Source organism: Sturnira hondurensis, unplaced genomic scaffold (assembly GCF_014824575.4).
Source record: "Sturnira hondurensis isolate 20B ecotype Veracruz unplaced genomic scaffold, ASM1482457v3 Scaffold0001074, whole genome shotgun sequence".
Classification (NCBI taxonomy): domain Eukaryota; kingdom Metazoa; phylum Chordata; class Mammalia; order Chiroptera; family Phyllostomidae; genus Sturnira; species Sturnira hondurensis.
The window spans coordinates 2,433,879-2,449,094 of NW_028073705.1; the positions used below are offsets into that span (position 1 = coordinate 2,433,879).

The 15,216-nt window shown below is 35.5% G+C and overlaps 1 protein-coding gene across 8 annotated transcripts in view; it reads right to left on the reverse strand.

Annotated features, from left to right (window-relative positions):
* Positions 1-1,457: 1,457 nt before the first annotated feature.
* Positions 1,458-15,216, reverse strand: part of DGKH (diacylglycerol kinase eta) — a 210,297-nt gene continuing 196,538 nt past the window's right edge. For 3 of the 8 annotated variants that reach the window (XM_037060193.1, XM_037060202.1, XM_037060207.1), the window contains exons 26-31: positions 14,093-14,198; positions 12,397-12,489; positions 9,720-9,839; positions 9,267-9,375; positions 7,708-7,838; positions 1,458-1,940 (exon numbers count right to left, since the gene is read on the reverse strand). In XM_037060193.1, the coding sequence (XP_036916088.1) occupies positions 1,851-1,940; positions 7,708-7,838; positions 9,267-9,375; positions 9,720-9,839; positions 12,397-12,489; positions 14,093-14,198 (649 nt within the window). In that variant the 3' untranslated portion in view covers positions 1,458-1,850. Of the gene's footprint in view, positions 1,941-7,707; positions 7,839-8,583; positions 8,786-9,266; positions 9,376-9,719; positions 9,840-12,396; positions 12,490-14,078; positions 14,199-15,216 lie in introns of those variants that run through there. The other 5 variants (XM_037060225.1, XM_037060251.1, XM_037060214.1 and 2 more) reach the window with 4 other exon arrangements.

Here is a 15,216-nt window from a genome sequence, read left to right on the forward strand (position 1 = left end):
TTCGGTGTGGACACCATTAAAATTTAAAGGAAAGAGCTTTTTACTCCATTAAGCTACTTGATACAATTCTCTTTGGAAAATTTCCATTTATTCACAACTTAGGTAAAATATGTATAGTCACACATACTTGGTCAGGAAACCATTGGGGTTCATTTATTTTTAAGATGTCCAAATTTTGTGATTTTCACTAGTAGTTAAATACTAAAGTTATGAATAAGAATAAAGTGTCAAATATTTAAACTCCTTTGATCTAATTATGTCTGACAATAGTTCATTTTAATGCTTTCCCATTAATATTTCTCTTTAAGCATTCTGCAAACAGTTGTCTGGAAAATATCAATGAGAGCATACTTTGCGATGATCTAAGTGTGAATATACATATGAATGTATATGTGTGTATATACATATCTATGTGTATATGCACATATGCATATGGATATCTATTGAGTACCTGCCTAGAAGGCTACTTCATGAAAACTGTCACCACTGGGTCAGTGCAGTACCCTGTTTACTTCTTTTATATAGATGATTTTTAAATACTACAATTAACTTTTGGTATATAATATCTTAAGAAAGCTTATTTAAAGATATTTGTGTGGCTTTTTGATATGTATGCCTTTGGCTTTCAAAGATTTGATAATTGCAATGTTGACTCCTAATGAGCTACATTGAAATGTAGTGTTTTAGAAAAAGGAAAATATTATCTATCTGAAAGGATACATGAATTACATGAGATAATAAGAAGAATGCAGAGGCCTTTAAAATAATTTAAATTTCTCTTGCTGGGAGGCAGTTCGTGTCAGGAGTAACCTGAGCTAGTGGTAAGTCTGGGTGACCAATCAGTCATCAGTATATAAATTCCAGCTGGGACACTGAAGAAATATTGTGAATGCAAACGCAGCATTAAATAATTATTAAATTGAAATGGAAAAATAAGAGCAAGTGTGGGAATTTGGGTATGGAAAGCATAATTAATATTGTTAGACAACAGAACATGTAATTTGTGAAAATATCCAGAAAAATTCCTTCATGTGTATGCCCACTGTTTATGTTAAGTGGACATAAAATTGGCTTGCAAAAGAGTGTATTATTTGTCGATTATGGGACAGACACATGTTCACAAATTCTTAGATACAGGATACTTATGCAAAGTCCACACTGAAGAACAGAAAATTCCTTTAGCTAACAAAAAGGTACTTAGGTAGTAATAAATTAATTCCATTAAAACTAAGATTTAACAATATTATATGTGACATGCAAGAAAAAGACAATTCAGGCAGCAACAATGTGCATTAAGATTCACATTCATTCATAGTATTTGAGAGATTTTAAGCATGTTCTTTGACCACTGAGCACTAGGAATGTGCGGTGATACCAATGTAACATTCAAAACACACTTTAATGTATCTTACACCCCTAACCCATGAATATAAGGGAGAAGCCAATGCCTCCAATAATGAGATATAAGAGGTTTTAGCCATATATTGTTTTGTGGTTGCACAGTAAGAATATTCCACATGACCAGCTTTAAGGAAAGTAAACATTTTTGCAATCCCACCTTTATGACAATCCAATTGTCTCAGTCTTCCTACGTTTCTACTAACATGAGCAAATATGAACATGTTAGGTTTGCACAATAAGAAAATGGCTCTGTGAAATGTATTTTTGGCACAAAAATATTTTCTAATATCTCAAATCAAAATTCTCACCCACAGCAAAATATTAAGTCATCAAGGTGCTTCAGTGGTGCTTACTTATCTAGGCAGAAAACTACAAAAACAGCCAATTGCTTCCAAGAACTTTGTATTAAGTAGCAATTACTTCCCTTCCAAGGAATAGCACCGATATGATTACACCTCAAACTGGGGCGTGCTCCTTCCAAGTTCTTTAATTCCCTGCAGAATTCGCTTCACATGGCCCACTTTCAGTATCCCCAGGTCCTAAAAATAAAAAGAAAAAAGGTACAAAGAAAGCAAGAAGAAAGAGAAAGAAGTTTATTGATAAGAGAAAATTAAGGGTTAAATATTTAACTTACAATTAGCATTCACTTCATTTATTTTAGTGTATAGTCAATGATTCAGAAAGTGAGAGCTAGAAAAATAAAGTTTATCAAACAAAAATAACGTGACACTGAAATTTTACCAACCAGTAAAAAAATCACATTCTATCCAAATTCTGAAATGTAACATTCTGATAAATGATATACTATGGAAGTTCTTCAAGAGTCTACATTTCTTCCTCTTTTTTCTTCTTTTTTTAAGAACATCGGTTCTTTGGGATCCCTGAGAAAAGAATGCAACATCTGGGCACCCACAATCAGTCTTAAATTAAAGCACCTGCACATGTCCTCCACGAAGTGAATGTGGGGCCTAACCCTCAAGGAAGGTACCAGTGCCCATGACCTGCATTTGGAACACAAATGCTTTTGCAGTTGCATTGAGAGTCTTTGATTTCAGAGGAATATTTAAATATCCTTAACACTTTGTAATGTGCAAGTGTAAAAAATTCTTAAGCATAGGAATCTGTGGGTTGATGCTTTTCCTCAAACACTTTTGGCTCTTTTCCCTCAGAACTCTTCTTGTTTCTTAAAGAACTATCTTTCTATAAAGAACCAAGAATTCAATAATTAACTCAGACACGGATGATTTCAGAGTGTGCACACATAGCAGGAACTTGGCAAATAAATACCTGCTGCAGAAATGAATGAAACCCACCCAAGAGCACCATAACATTCACTATCTGAAAAACTAACACAAAGGGTGAAGGCCTCCAAACACAACGGCTTCTTTATGGGTAAGGGGCATAATATGTGAAGTGGATGACTTTACAAAACAGAGTTTAAATATTTGAAAATTAGTAAAATGATTATTTCTTCCAAAGTAGCCTAGAAAATAGGATGTAAGGTATTGGGCTGGCCAAAATGTCTGTAATGTTATATTTCCATAAAATACGACACGTTTTTCTTTTTTGCCAATGACTTCATTGATCTGAATATTTGGAGTATTTGGGCATCTCCTGCTATTTGCTTCTAGTGGGTAGAGGCCAGGGGTGCTCCTAAACATCTTCCAGTTCATAACACAGCCCTACAAGCAAAGAATTTCTGGGTCTAATGTCAGTAATACCAAAAAACTTTGCAAACCACTTTTGACACATTCAATCAGTTACAGTGCCTTCTCCATACACTGCACAAATCTGTTTTTGCATTTCAGTTGCATTTTTACGTTTCTTGAAATAATAAAGCACAATACACGGAAAATGTTGCATGTCTTCTACCTTCAATATTAAAATTCACCAATTTTGATGTTCTTTTTAATGTACACTAGTATGACAGTTGTGACAATACAATCTAATAAAATGGTTTCAAATGAAGGTAAAGACAACTAAGTGCTACTGGAGCCACTGTATGAAAAAAACCTGACAAACTTTTTGGCCAACCCAACACTTTATGAGCAACTTGAATTCTACAGCAGCCGTGCTAATGGAGACTCTGAATCCTCTGCAAAATACTCTTTCCATAAATAGTGCTTTTTTCAAGCTCGAGATAACTTCAGGGTACAATTTTTACAATATTTAACTGACCCTGAAAAATATTTTCTCATATGACAACAGATCATCCACAATCAGTCTGAAGCTGATTTCCTTAGTGTGTGCTAAAGTAAGAAAGCAAGGCCAACTCCTAGAGGAAGATATAATACCAGTGTCTGCTGCCTCAATTTGAAATATAAACGCATTTATAATTATATCCAGATTCTCTAAATGAAACATTAAATATTCTGTATACTTTGTGATAACATAGTTATTTGGGGAAGCAATCCAAGTGGCCATCAATAGACTAGTGAATAAAAACTCTGTGGTACATATATACAATGGAATATTACTTAGCCATATAAAAGAATGAAATCTTCACATTTGCAACAGCATGGATGGACCTAGACGGTATTATGTTGAGTGAAGTCAGAGCAACACAAATACCGTATGATTTCACTCATATATGGAATCTAGAGAACAAAATAAATGAACAAACAAAACTGAAACAGACTCAGGGACACAGAGAACAGCCTGATGGTTGCCAGAGGAAGGGGGGTTGGTGAAAAAGGTGAAGGGATTAAGATGTGCAAATTGGTAGTTACAAAAGAGACAGTGATGTGAAGCACAGCACAGAAATAGAGTCAATAACACTGCAGTAAGTATGTATGGTGCCAGACGGGCACTGAAAAGATCACGGAAACGATTGTCTGACCACCACACTGTACACCTAAAACTAACACAAAATAATACTGAATGTCAAGCATAATAAAAAAATTTTTAAATGAAGTATTACTAGGTCATATACACAATGTATGTGAAGAATAAAAACTTCTTTGTGAGGGGTGATCTCTACTCAAAATTACTCATATAGTATAATGAAATAAAAGTTTTCCACAGGGTTACTCCAGCTTCTTAGCTATGTATTTTTTTAGTTTGAATTCAATATTTTCATTTCTTTGAGAAATTAGGCTGTGATAAAGTTATGCCCTGACATCAGTTTTTATATATATAAATATTTAAAGATTTTATTTATTTATTTTTAGAGAAAGGCGGAGGGAGAGAGAAAAGAGGGAGAGAAACATCAATGTGTGGTTGCCTCTCACATGCTCCCTACTGGGGACCCAGTCTGCAACCCAGGCATGTTCCCTGACTGGGAATCAAACTGGCCACCCCTTGGTTCACAGGCCAGTGCTCAATCCACTAAGCCACGCCAGCCAGGGACAGTTATATGTTTCCTACTTTATTTTTTCATATTCTTTATTACTGCTGGTTTTTGCTTTCTTTGGATGAACAGGCCTAATTTTGCAGAAGTATGCTTTGTAGATATTGTTATTCTTCTAGCCATGCATACACAAGTTTCCAACTGGAAAAAAATAAAAAATAAGAAATAAAAACCAACCAAAAACCACTGTGCCTTTACCATTTTGGGGGGTATGCACCTGTTTTCTCCACTGTCTTTCAGGAGAAAAATACTGCAACCAATTTATTCCTCTGTGGTATAATTTTCCACCTTTGCTACCTCTAGACTGTCACACTGCTATCTGTAGTTGTGGTGAAAAGGAAGTGACACCTGAGCCATGATTTGAGCAGAGGTTAGCCAGGTGAGGGACAAGGGATGGGGGAGAAACATACCACCAGAGGGTACACTCTTAAGGTGAGATCATTTATTATTTTTAAGTAAATGAAATAAGGCCAGGGGAGGTAAGGTAAAACCCAGCAGGGGGCCAGTAATTCCACCCACAGGTTGAATAAACAGTCAGAACCTGATGGCCTCACAAATATGTAAGTTATCCTAACAAACGAGAAGCCACTCAAAAGTTTTAGGCAGAAAAGTGATATGCCCAACGTTAACATCATCACTCTGGGTGCAATGTGAGTAATGGGATGGAGAGAGCAAGAGGAGCAGTAGAAGGGCCAGTTAGGAAGCCATTAACCTTACACAGGTAGAAGTTACAGTAACTCGGAGTAGGATGTGGACAGAAAAAAGCACCCTGACTTTGTGAAGGGCTCAATGAATTAGGAGGGAAAGGATAAGGAAAAGGAAGGTGGTAAGATATGACCTTGGGTTTCTCTGGCTCAAGTACCTAGAAGGAGAGAGGGGTACTTACTAAGTGCAGAGCACTGGAGAAGGGCCAGAATGGGAGTGGGACAGGAGATCCAAAGTCTGGCTTTGGACATGTTAAGATTGACATCCCTGTGTGACAGGCAGAATTGGTGACATAATCCTAAAGTTCACAAACGGGGTCAGAACTGGGAATATAAACTCACGAACCACTGATATAATGTATTTATAGACAGAGTCGGTAATCCTTCACACTTAAGACACTATTTTGAAGTGTGTGCTCTCTCTGACAGCTACAACCACAGAGACTGAGGGGAACTCAACCTCTGCTTTCATGGTTTTGTTCTATAAGGCTCTTTCTGTAAAATAACTTTTCTTGTCCCATTTCCCTATACCTTATTTTAGAATCAAAAGAATTTAAAAGGAAAACCAATACACATTTTTAAAAAATGTTTTAAAGGAAAGAATGGTATTTGTATTAAAAATAAAAATAAAACAGAACCAAAGTCCCATGGAAACTAAAGAGAAAGTTATGTAAAATAATTCTTTACTATCCACTTTTTACTTAGTCTTGTTCTCCAGCCAGGTCCTACCACTCTAACTTTGACTTAGTATGTGTGTACACCATTATTTTCATCCTACCGATATTTGCTTCACTCACTGTGTATGTATTTGCATGTTTATATATGCTTATATGTATACATATATAACATTCATATACATACAAATATACATACACACAGTATTTTCCTTGAATGTAGGCTTATTCATGGCAAATAAGATGCAAGCTTCCAGAGGGCAGATATCACCTAGGGAAGCTGCCATAAAATATATCATTCAGTAGCTACTCCATAAATATTTCTGCCTGCTAAGGATATCAGCAGCTATACAAATATGTTGTAAACAATGATTCACCCACTTTTTTTATTCATTTCAAGCTTTAAAATCAATCTTTATGAACTTGAACAATATCTTTTCCTGGGTTCTAGATTTGGAACTCTCAACTAAGGCAATTAATATATTATTTTATTATTATTCTGGGCTAAACATGTTCTGGTACAAATAGTGCCCATTTCTGATGTGCTAAAACTGTGTGACTACATTCTAAAGATCTGTACTTTACACTGCCTCTATCTGTTCAAAATGTCTAACACACTTACAGGTAAGGACACTGACATTTCACTGATTTGTTAGAAACTTATTGAATCAAGCATTTAAGAACTGGGTCTACAGGAAAGAGATCACTCCAATGAATGTTGAAGGCGTTGTCCCTTGCTTATTAAGCATCTTGAAAATTTTTTAATGGCAGCGTGTGCTAAGAAAATATAACATGACAAATCCTACTCCTAATCTGGACACCCAATAGGCCACTTTGGCCATTTCTACTATTGAGTCTCTACCTGAAGAATTGAAAGAAATGGCTGCAGACCATCAACTAATCACTTTCCTTCTCCACCATACATGACAAACAGGCTCTGAGCTGATTTCTAGCAAAAGCAAGACATAAGTTTTTACTTCATTTCCTGAAGAATAAATGTATTATTTAGGGTAATACAATTTTAACAATAAGTCATAGAAAGGAAATTTGAATTTATTGGTCTAGTTGTTCCTCTGACATCTATTTGAAAGGTCAATTCAGAAATGCAACAAAAGCACAGAACTGCTATAAATCTATCACCTAGTTTCATATATTAGAAAAGATTATTGATATTTTGAATTAGTTTTTTAGTTGTTAACCTTATATTAGATTTTTTAGTTATTTTCTGCAACAATTATCACCTTTCATGCTAATTCAGTAGAATGAGCAGATGGAAACATCAACCATTTAAAAATATTAGCACATAGAGACAGCCATACCATTGGATGCAGAGAAAAATTACTAAGTCATGCTAAGCTTTAGCTATAATAGCTGGAGAATGATTTTGACAGGAAAATATTATAGACATTCTTGTTTAAAAAGCATACAAGGAATTCAGACCACAGGACAATGCACATTAGATTACTGCACGTTTGCATAATATAAGCCAAGCTATAAGCACGTAACAGAAGCAGCACAGGAAAAAGGATTCTGTTTTGCAAGAAAATTTCAAAAGCAAAGGATAGCACAAAGGAAATACCTTCAGATCTCGCCTCTCCAGATGCAAAAGTTCAGCCCCTCTGATGTCATGACGGATGAAGATTTCTCTGTACTCTCCCAAATTGATCAGATCCAGCCAAGCAGCAACTTCCTCTGTGCCCCATTTCTGAACTACCAAAGTTAAGAGTAAAACCCCCTTAATTTCTACATGCGCAATGCATTAAAAGCAAAGGCTGGCCAAAGAAGATGCAAATGGAGCGGCAGTGCTAGCAAAGGGAAAGGTTAAAGGTGTTTCAACAAAACTACGATTCCATTTTTTCCCATGCAGGTCAACACAAGGATCACAAAGACATTCACTGCAGTGCACCTGTGCCCTTGGCTTCAGCTCAATTTCCTCTTCAGAGCCCCCAAACTACACAGCATGTATAAAAGATGGGTTTCTCATTATTAGGATTAGTAGTATAAGGTCTAAATAAGTTCTGATGATTTTCTTAAGACAATGTATGAAACTGGTTATAGTTGAATTAGCTACAAATGTTAATTAACATTAAAAATCTAACACAGGGTACTCTAACTAAATTTTACACTAACTTCCGTCTCAGGTCTTGCTGGCTTTAAGCACCACCTTTATTGATTCTATTACTATTGATAATTGTAAAAATAAATGTCCTGTTAAATTGGTTTAATATCATCTAACAATGGTCAATACTACTCTCTGAAATTAACTGGATTGTTATTTCTCAGTAGGTATACTCATTCTTTTATACTTTTACTCAGCATTGATTAGCTTTAAAAAGCCTACTTATTTGCCATATTTGGTTTTAAAATGCCATTCAACAGCTGCTCTATTACTGTTAAAAATCAGGTTATAAATCACTTTTGAAAAGGCAATAGCTAACTCAGAAAAATTAGGGATTGATTTGATTGTGAAAGGTACCCATCATCACATACACAGAACTCGCAGGTGCTTCAGCACTAGTACAGCATTAAACTGAATCTCTAGGGAGTGGGAAGTGAACTAGAAAGACAATTTCAAAGAGAGAATTTTGTCTTTGCTCGAGAATGCAAATGTCACACTAGACTGCCACTACCAAGGGCCTGACATGGTGTAGTAAGTCCTAAAAACAGGAGAAAGAAAATACGGAACTTCAGGTAGAAAATACATTTAGGAAGCTAAAGGAATATATTAAAGTTTCCATGTTCCATGCATCAAAATGATTTAGATTTTGAGCTCTAAAGACAAAAAACAAGTTAGGCACGATGCTTTGAATTGCTGTTGAGCGAGACAGAGACGGTCTAAACAGAGGCACTGACATCCACCAGAGCAGCAAATCAGCAACCACCTCATTTTCTTATGTGTTTCATAACTACTAATTCCTCCAATATTTGTACAGATTTTAGGTACAATATAACTGCAGTAAGACCAACATTAAATAGAACTCACCACTTCAACCATTTTACAGTGGCATGTAGCACACTCAAAATGCTGTACAATGATTGCCGTTACCTGGAACATCTGATCGCCTCAGTGCTGTCACTTCAGTGTTATTTCTCCTAACATTACACAAGCCCCTGCCCCTACCATTGTGGACCACCTACCAGGCTGTGAGCTTGTCTTCTGCTTCTGCACCTTTTCCTTTTTAAATTTTGGCACTATACGAAATACTGTGCTTCTGCTGTTTCTCTTGGTGCAATCCACAGGGGGCTCCTGTTCAAGTAGAGCAGGAAAAGAATTTTTTCAGGACAGTAAGAGAAGAAAAACCCACTCTAATATTAGAGATAACATAGGACTAGGTTAGAAACACAAAACATTGTTGAAGTGATTAACTTCTTCCAAGAAGTTCACGATGTTATATACTGCTAAAAATGTACTGATCCCATAAGTTACTTGGTTCGCATAAAAGCTTTTTCTTGATTGTTCATGAACAGTACATTTAAAAGTGACATTCAACATTTATTTTCCCCTGAATATGCTTTTTTAACAAAAGATGAGTTCAAATTCTATCATTATAAAGTCTGCATTTATAAAGAAACAGGCTGAATTTCACATACCTCATCCTCATTTGGGTGTAAGATGTAATAGAGCCAGGGAATCTCTGTTAATTTCTGTAACTCCACCTCCACAGAGTGTAAGGCACTGGATACCCGCTCCTCATGTGGAGATTCCAACTGCTATTTACCAGCAGATTAAAAAGAAAACAAAACAAGGCTCAGTGCCCAATTTCAAATAAAATTATTTATTTGATAATGAATACTCTCATCTCTTATTAGGCTGGGCTAGTTGTTATCATCGTAGTTGTTTTTAATATAAATAAATATTTAAAAAGAACAAATGATCTTACACTGGGTTCACTGAAAAAAATCTGGATAGATTTATCCTTCCTTTCCATGATATAAGCTAGTGTAACTTTTGCTTTAGTGAGTAATCTCATATTTGTGGAAAAACTCTTCTAGATAATTAGGTAAACAAACAACAATACTTTAAAATTAGTAAAAGATATATCATATAAAAAGAACTGCTTGGTACAAAAATCTCCTGGAAAATGAAAATAAGAAGTTTAAGGGAAAAAAAAAACACCTCATAAATCTCAGAAACATTTTTGATGAAAAACTACTGTGAAAGTGAGCAAAGCAAAAACCTAAATAGCTTGTAATCTGGAAGAAGGCTTGTAAACTTTAAAGAGAATTTAACTGGTCACCTATTATCTCCCCACTCAAAAGAGTTATTAGAAAGCACTTATAAATTCAATAAATGAAAAAAGGTAAAATAGACACAGGTGTGTAAAGAAATGGAAGAGAGATGGCTGAGTCCTGGTCCTGGACTTGTTACTAATTTGAAACCAATGGAAGGTTAATTGATTTCAGAAGTCTTAGTTTGCTTCTCAATAAACAGTAGAATATGACTAGATTACCTCTAAGGTCTCATCCAGCTAATCAGTATCTTTATAAATTACTTTAAAATTGTAGAGTACCACATATAAGTTTCACAGAACTTTAAACTGAAAGTTCAAAGAAAATGTTACTGTTATTATGGACATTATATTTCCCCCTCTGTTATTTAAGATATCTACCATTTCTTGTAGTTAAAAACATGGAGATTCTCCAGCCTGTCATGTAAACTTTAGCACTTTCCTTTCAGTCTAAAAATATATCTCTTATAAAAGTGATAAAATGGTGATTGTATATTCATTCTAGAATCGAAATAAAGAGTAAACCTTAGTTGCTCTCAAATACAACTGACTCTTTATGGTGATAACAACATTGTCAAAAGTAAATCTGATGAAATTTAGTGGCATACATTTTAAGTTGAACGTCCATTTTCTGACAATGACAGAGCACTGAAAGTGGAGGGGAGGGGCCCTTCTATATTAGAATAATATAATTGATAAATATTAACCAAATAAGACTCCATAGATACTTTCAGTGTAGAGAACTAAAACACAGAATAAATTAGGCTTCCAGTTCTTGTCGATCAGAAATCACCTTAAATGTACTTCAAACAACACACACAAAAATACATGTCCTCTGTCCAAAATCTGAGACCAAAGTCACAGCTCACTGGACTTCCTACAGGACTAATTTTAGAAGAGCAGCAAGAAACTCTGGTTGTTAATAGAAGTATCAAGAATAGCCAAGATTCCCACTGGTCCTATCAAAAGATATAACCAATGTTTCTTCCTACAAGTTTTCTTCATGGCCACAGCAGAAGCAGTCACCTCTCGCATTAAGGAAGCTGTGTTTCAGTTGCCTTTGGAGGTAGGTGAGAGCAATGCACGTCATGTAGCCTTTCCGCTTTTCTTCTCATAGTAAAGGATGCTCTGATGGTGGCACTCTGCTGAACGCCAATCAAACAGAAATTCCAAATACAGTCACTTATTAGTTAGCTAGACTATGTGAAATACCTCCCATTTTTTCACTGTGCTACATGTACTGTGACTTCTGTCACTTTGATTTAAGTGTTTATTTTCCAAAGTAAGAGATAAAATTATAGTCAAGAGAAATGTTTTAAGACCATCACCTATAAATTAATCAGAATTGTTACACTGTATAAGGAAGAAATATTAGGCTTTCTATAGCTACAACAGCATGTGTGAAAAACCCATAACTGAACACTAGGTGGCGAAAAGGCTCAACATGCTAGAACATTTGAAACCAATGAGGGAATAGAGACTGACAAACCAAACCAAACAGGACACTTCTTGTCTTCTTGCAATTAAGCTTGAGGGCCATGAACTGTGGTCAAATGCAGACTTGGCCTTGATGTCCAGCACCAATCTGAGTTAATCTAGGAATATGGCTGCTTCTTGAAATTTAGTTTTTGAAATGCTGAGTCTAGAAAGTGTCATCTTTTAAGCAAAGCTAGAAAATCATATGAATCATATTTTAATGTTAATTTTGAGAACAAACCTATGATTTCCTCTACTTTTCTGCAATAAGGAGTTAATGATAACCAAGGAATGTCTACTACCTTTCATGAACCTCAAGTCTCTTGAAACTGACTGTGGACAGCAGGACTGCCTGAAAGCATGTTGGTGTACGTGAGGGGAAGTCTCCTGTTAGCTTAAATCATAGCTCCCAGGTTTAGCCTTTTCTTTTATTAAAGGCAAAAGTTGGGTAAAAAGACAGCTCTAAGGTTGGGGGTCAGAAGGCTGCTTCTGTGCTTTCTAATCAAGGAAAACCCCACACATCCAACATCATTGTTACATGATCAGTCATTTCTTTTCCTTACCAAAGGAACTCTGCCGACTAGTAAAGATTCTGTTTCATTATAGAGTGCCTTCACATTGATGGCTATTTCAGTGGCAGTGTCTCTGGTAAGACTCTAGAAAAAAAATCAAAAGCAAGTAGTTTTGTTCTAAACTGGAATTTAATCATCACAAATACTTTAAATTTTATTATTCCAATTTAAATTCACATCACAAGTATTTTTAAAAATCTATCAAAATTCTATTATAACTGCACAATTTCAGTCATGATTATCAGCATAATTACTCTTCTAATGCTGGTATGCACTAAGTCTAGTGAATCCACCCAGGACTACACCTCCCACATATAAATATGTACATGCTGGCAACAGTATATATACATATTCCAATAAAAAAGTTAAGTTAAAGAAAACAATGTTTTTAAAAGGGCATTTTCATCACCTGATCATAATTAGTTCTACCCATGTGTTTTAATAGTTGCAACCAGGCTACTTTTTAGACTATAACCCAAAGGACTGGCACATTTGTATACGATGGGAGAACCCCTCAAATCCCTGAATTTATTTATAAAAATTTGTGTATTCATTCTTGCATGTTTAAACATCAGTCACCTTCAATGTGCCCTCCGTTTGATGCAATACTCCTATCGAGATGTTGTTCCCATGCTCAAAACAGTTTTTGAACTCATTGATTTTGATGCTTTTTAGTGCTACTGCCATTTTTTGTTTCACCCCTTCACACTGGCAAAATATTTCCCTTTGAGGACTTCTTTCATCTGAGCAAACAAAAAGAGCTACTTGGGGTTGAGATCAGGTGAACAGGAGGTTGGGGCACAGGGGTCAGGCTGTTTTTGGCTGAAAACTGCTGAATACTCAGTGTGGTGTGGACATGTGTGCTAATAAATCACCCATCAGGCAACAAACACACTGAAACAGTCTTCAAAAAACTTCATTGAGGCTGAATGCAGTCTCTCACAACAATGCCAGCTGGTACATCAATACAGGTGGGTTCCTAAACACTCACCTAGCAGGGGAGGCCTATACTATAAGGGGCCCACCCTCCAGAAGATAATCCAGTTTTTTTGGGTCCCCTTATATTAATACAGTTAACTTCAACAGAATAATTAAAATAATAAAATAATGTTGTCCACTTTCTGTACACTATAGCTTTTTATAATGTATCACATTTCAAAGGAGTTATAGCCATCTATTATTCTTCAAAATTTTAATTTCTACATTAAAATTTTACTAAATTTACTAATTTAGTAAAATTAATTTATTAATTAGTAATTCATTCATTACTAAATTTATTAATTTAGTAAAATAAAGTGAAATAAAAATAATTTCAGTATACAACTTCAAAAATGAATGAGTATCTTTAATAAAATGCATGATATCTAGGTTTATTCTCTACCTAGGTAAGGGGAGAAGGTAAAAGAAGAAATAAGGAGGAATGGTAGCAATTACAAGGAGAAGGAGTAGAAGGAAGATAGTGAGGTGACAAGTGATGGAAAATGAAGTAGAAAACATGAAAAGAATGTAAGAGTAGGAGTAGAAGAATGGCAGAAAAAAAAGAAAAAAATGGCCACAAACATCATAAGCTCTGACAAAGATTCATCTAGACTATATACTGCTCCTTCAAACTGCACATTTTATCGTATCAAAATATACATGTAACACCAAAAAATCTGTGGAATGAGGTTTACCATTAGCTCCTCACCTCTGGGAACTGGGGGTTGGCTTTATTCAGTGCATGGGAGCAGGCATTCACCGCGTGGGCCAATTCTTGCTCCAAAAGACAGTGGATCGTGGCAGCATCACAAATCCTGAAAGAAAAACCAAAACAAATGAACAAAACACTTTTTTGAGCATTGCTGATTTTTCTGAAGCATAGAAGTGATAAAATAAAAAAGATAAAGAAAAACATTAAGGGGTCCTGGCTGGCTCAGTGGACTGAGCATGGGCTGTGAACCAAGGGGTTGCCTATTTGATTCCCAGTTGGGGCACATGCTTGGGTTGCAGGCCAGGCCCCCAACGTAGAGCGCAGGGGAGGCAACTACACACTGATGTGTCTCTCCCTCTTTCTCCTTCTCTTTACCTCTCTCTAAAAATAAATTTAAAAATGTTTAAAAAAATAAGTTCTTAAAAAAACATTAAGGGGAACTTTTTAAAAAAGGACTTCAATTATGAATGGCACAAGGTAGATGTACAAAATTCAAACCCCATCTCAACAAAGAATACTAAATCAAAAATCTTTACATAAAAAGTTGGCTTAGAATCAGATAAATATATTGAGGTGCTATGTGGAAAAACAAATATAGTCACATGTGATTTTGCAGTATCATTGGAAGGTGAGAGGGGTCCCAAATGTAGACAGTAGAAACTCATCTTTCATTCATTGAAACTTCAACAAGGAACAAATACAATAGATTAGAGGAAGAACATTGCCATATCTATCATCAACATGCTAAGTACTTTCTATGTATTATCTAATTTAATATTCATAATGTAAAAGATAGCTGTGACTTTCTCCACTTTACAGATGAAGACATTGAGAGTCAGAGAGATTTAGTATGTATACAAAGCGAACAATAAGTGATAGAGTCAGGATTTGAATCTATGACTACCTAACTCTAAAGACTGGTGTGCCACAGTCTCTGCAATTGCAACCTTCAAGAATAGTCCTACAAAGACAAAATCCTGGAGGGCTCTAAGGCCAAAGAAGAGAACAGAAGAAAAGTTCTACCAATGGCTACAAAATGTAAGGTTTGCAGATGAGCAAGAAGGCAAGACTATTCAAACCCTTTTTGCTTCTCACATCTTCAAAGAGAATGATTTTCAATA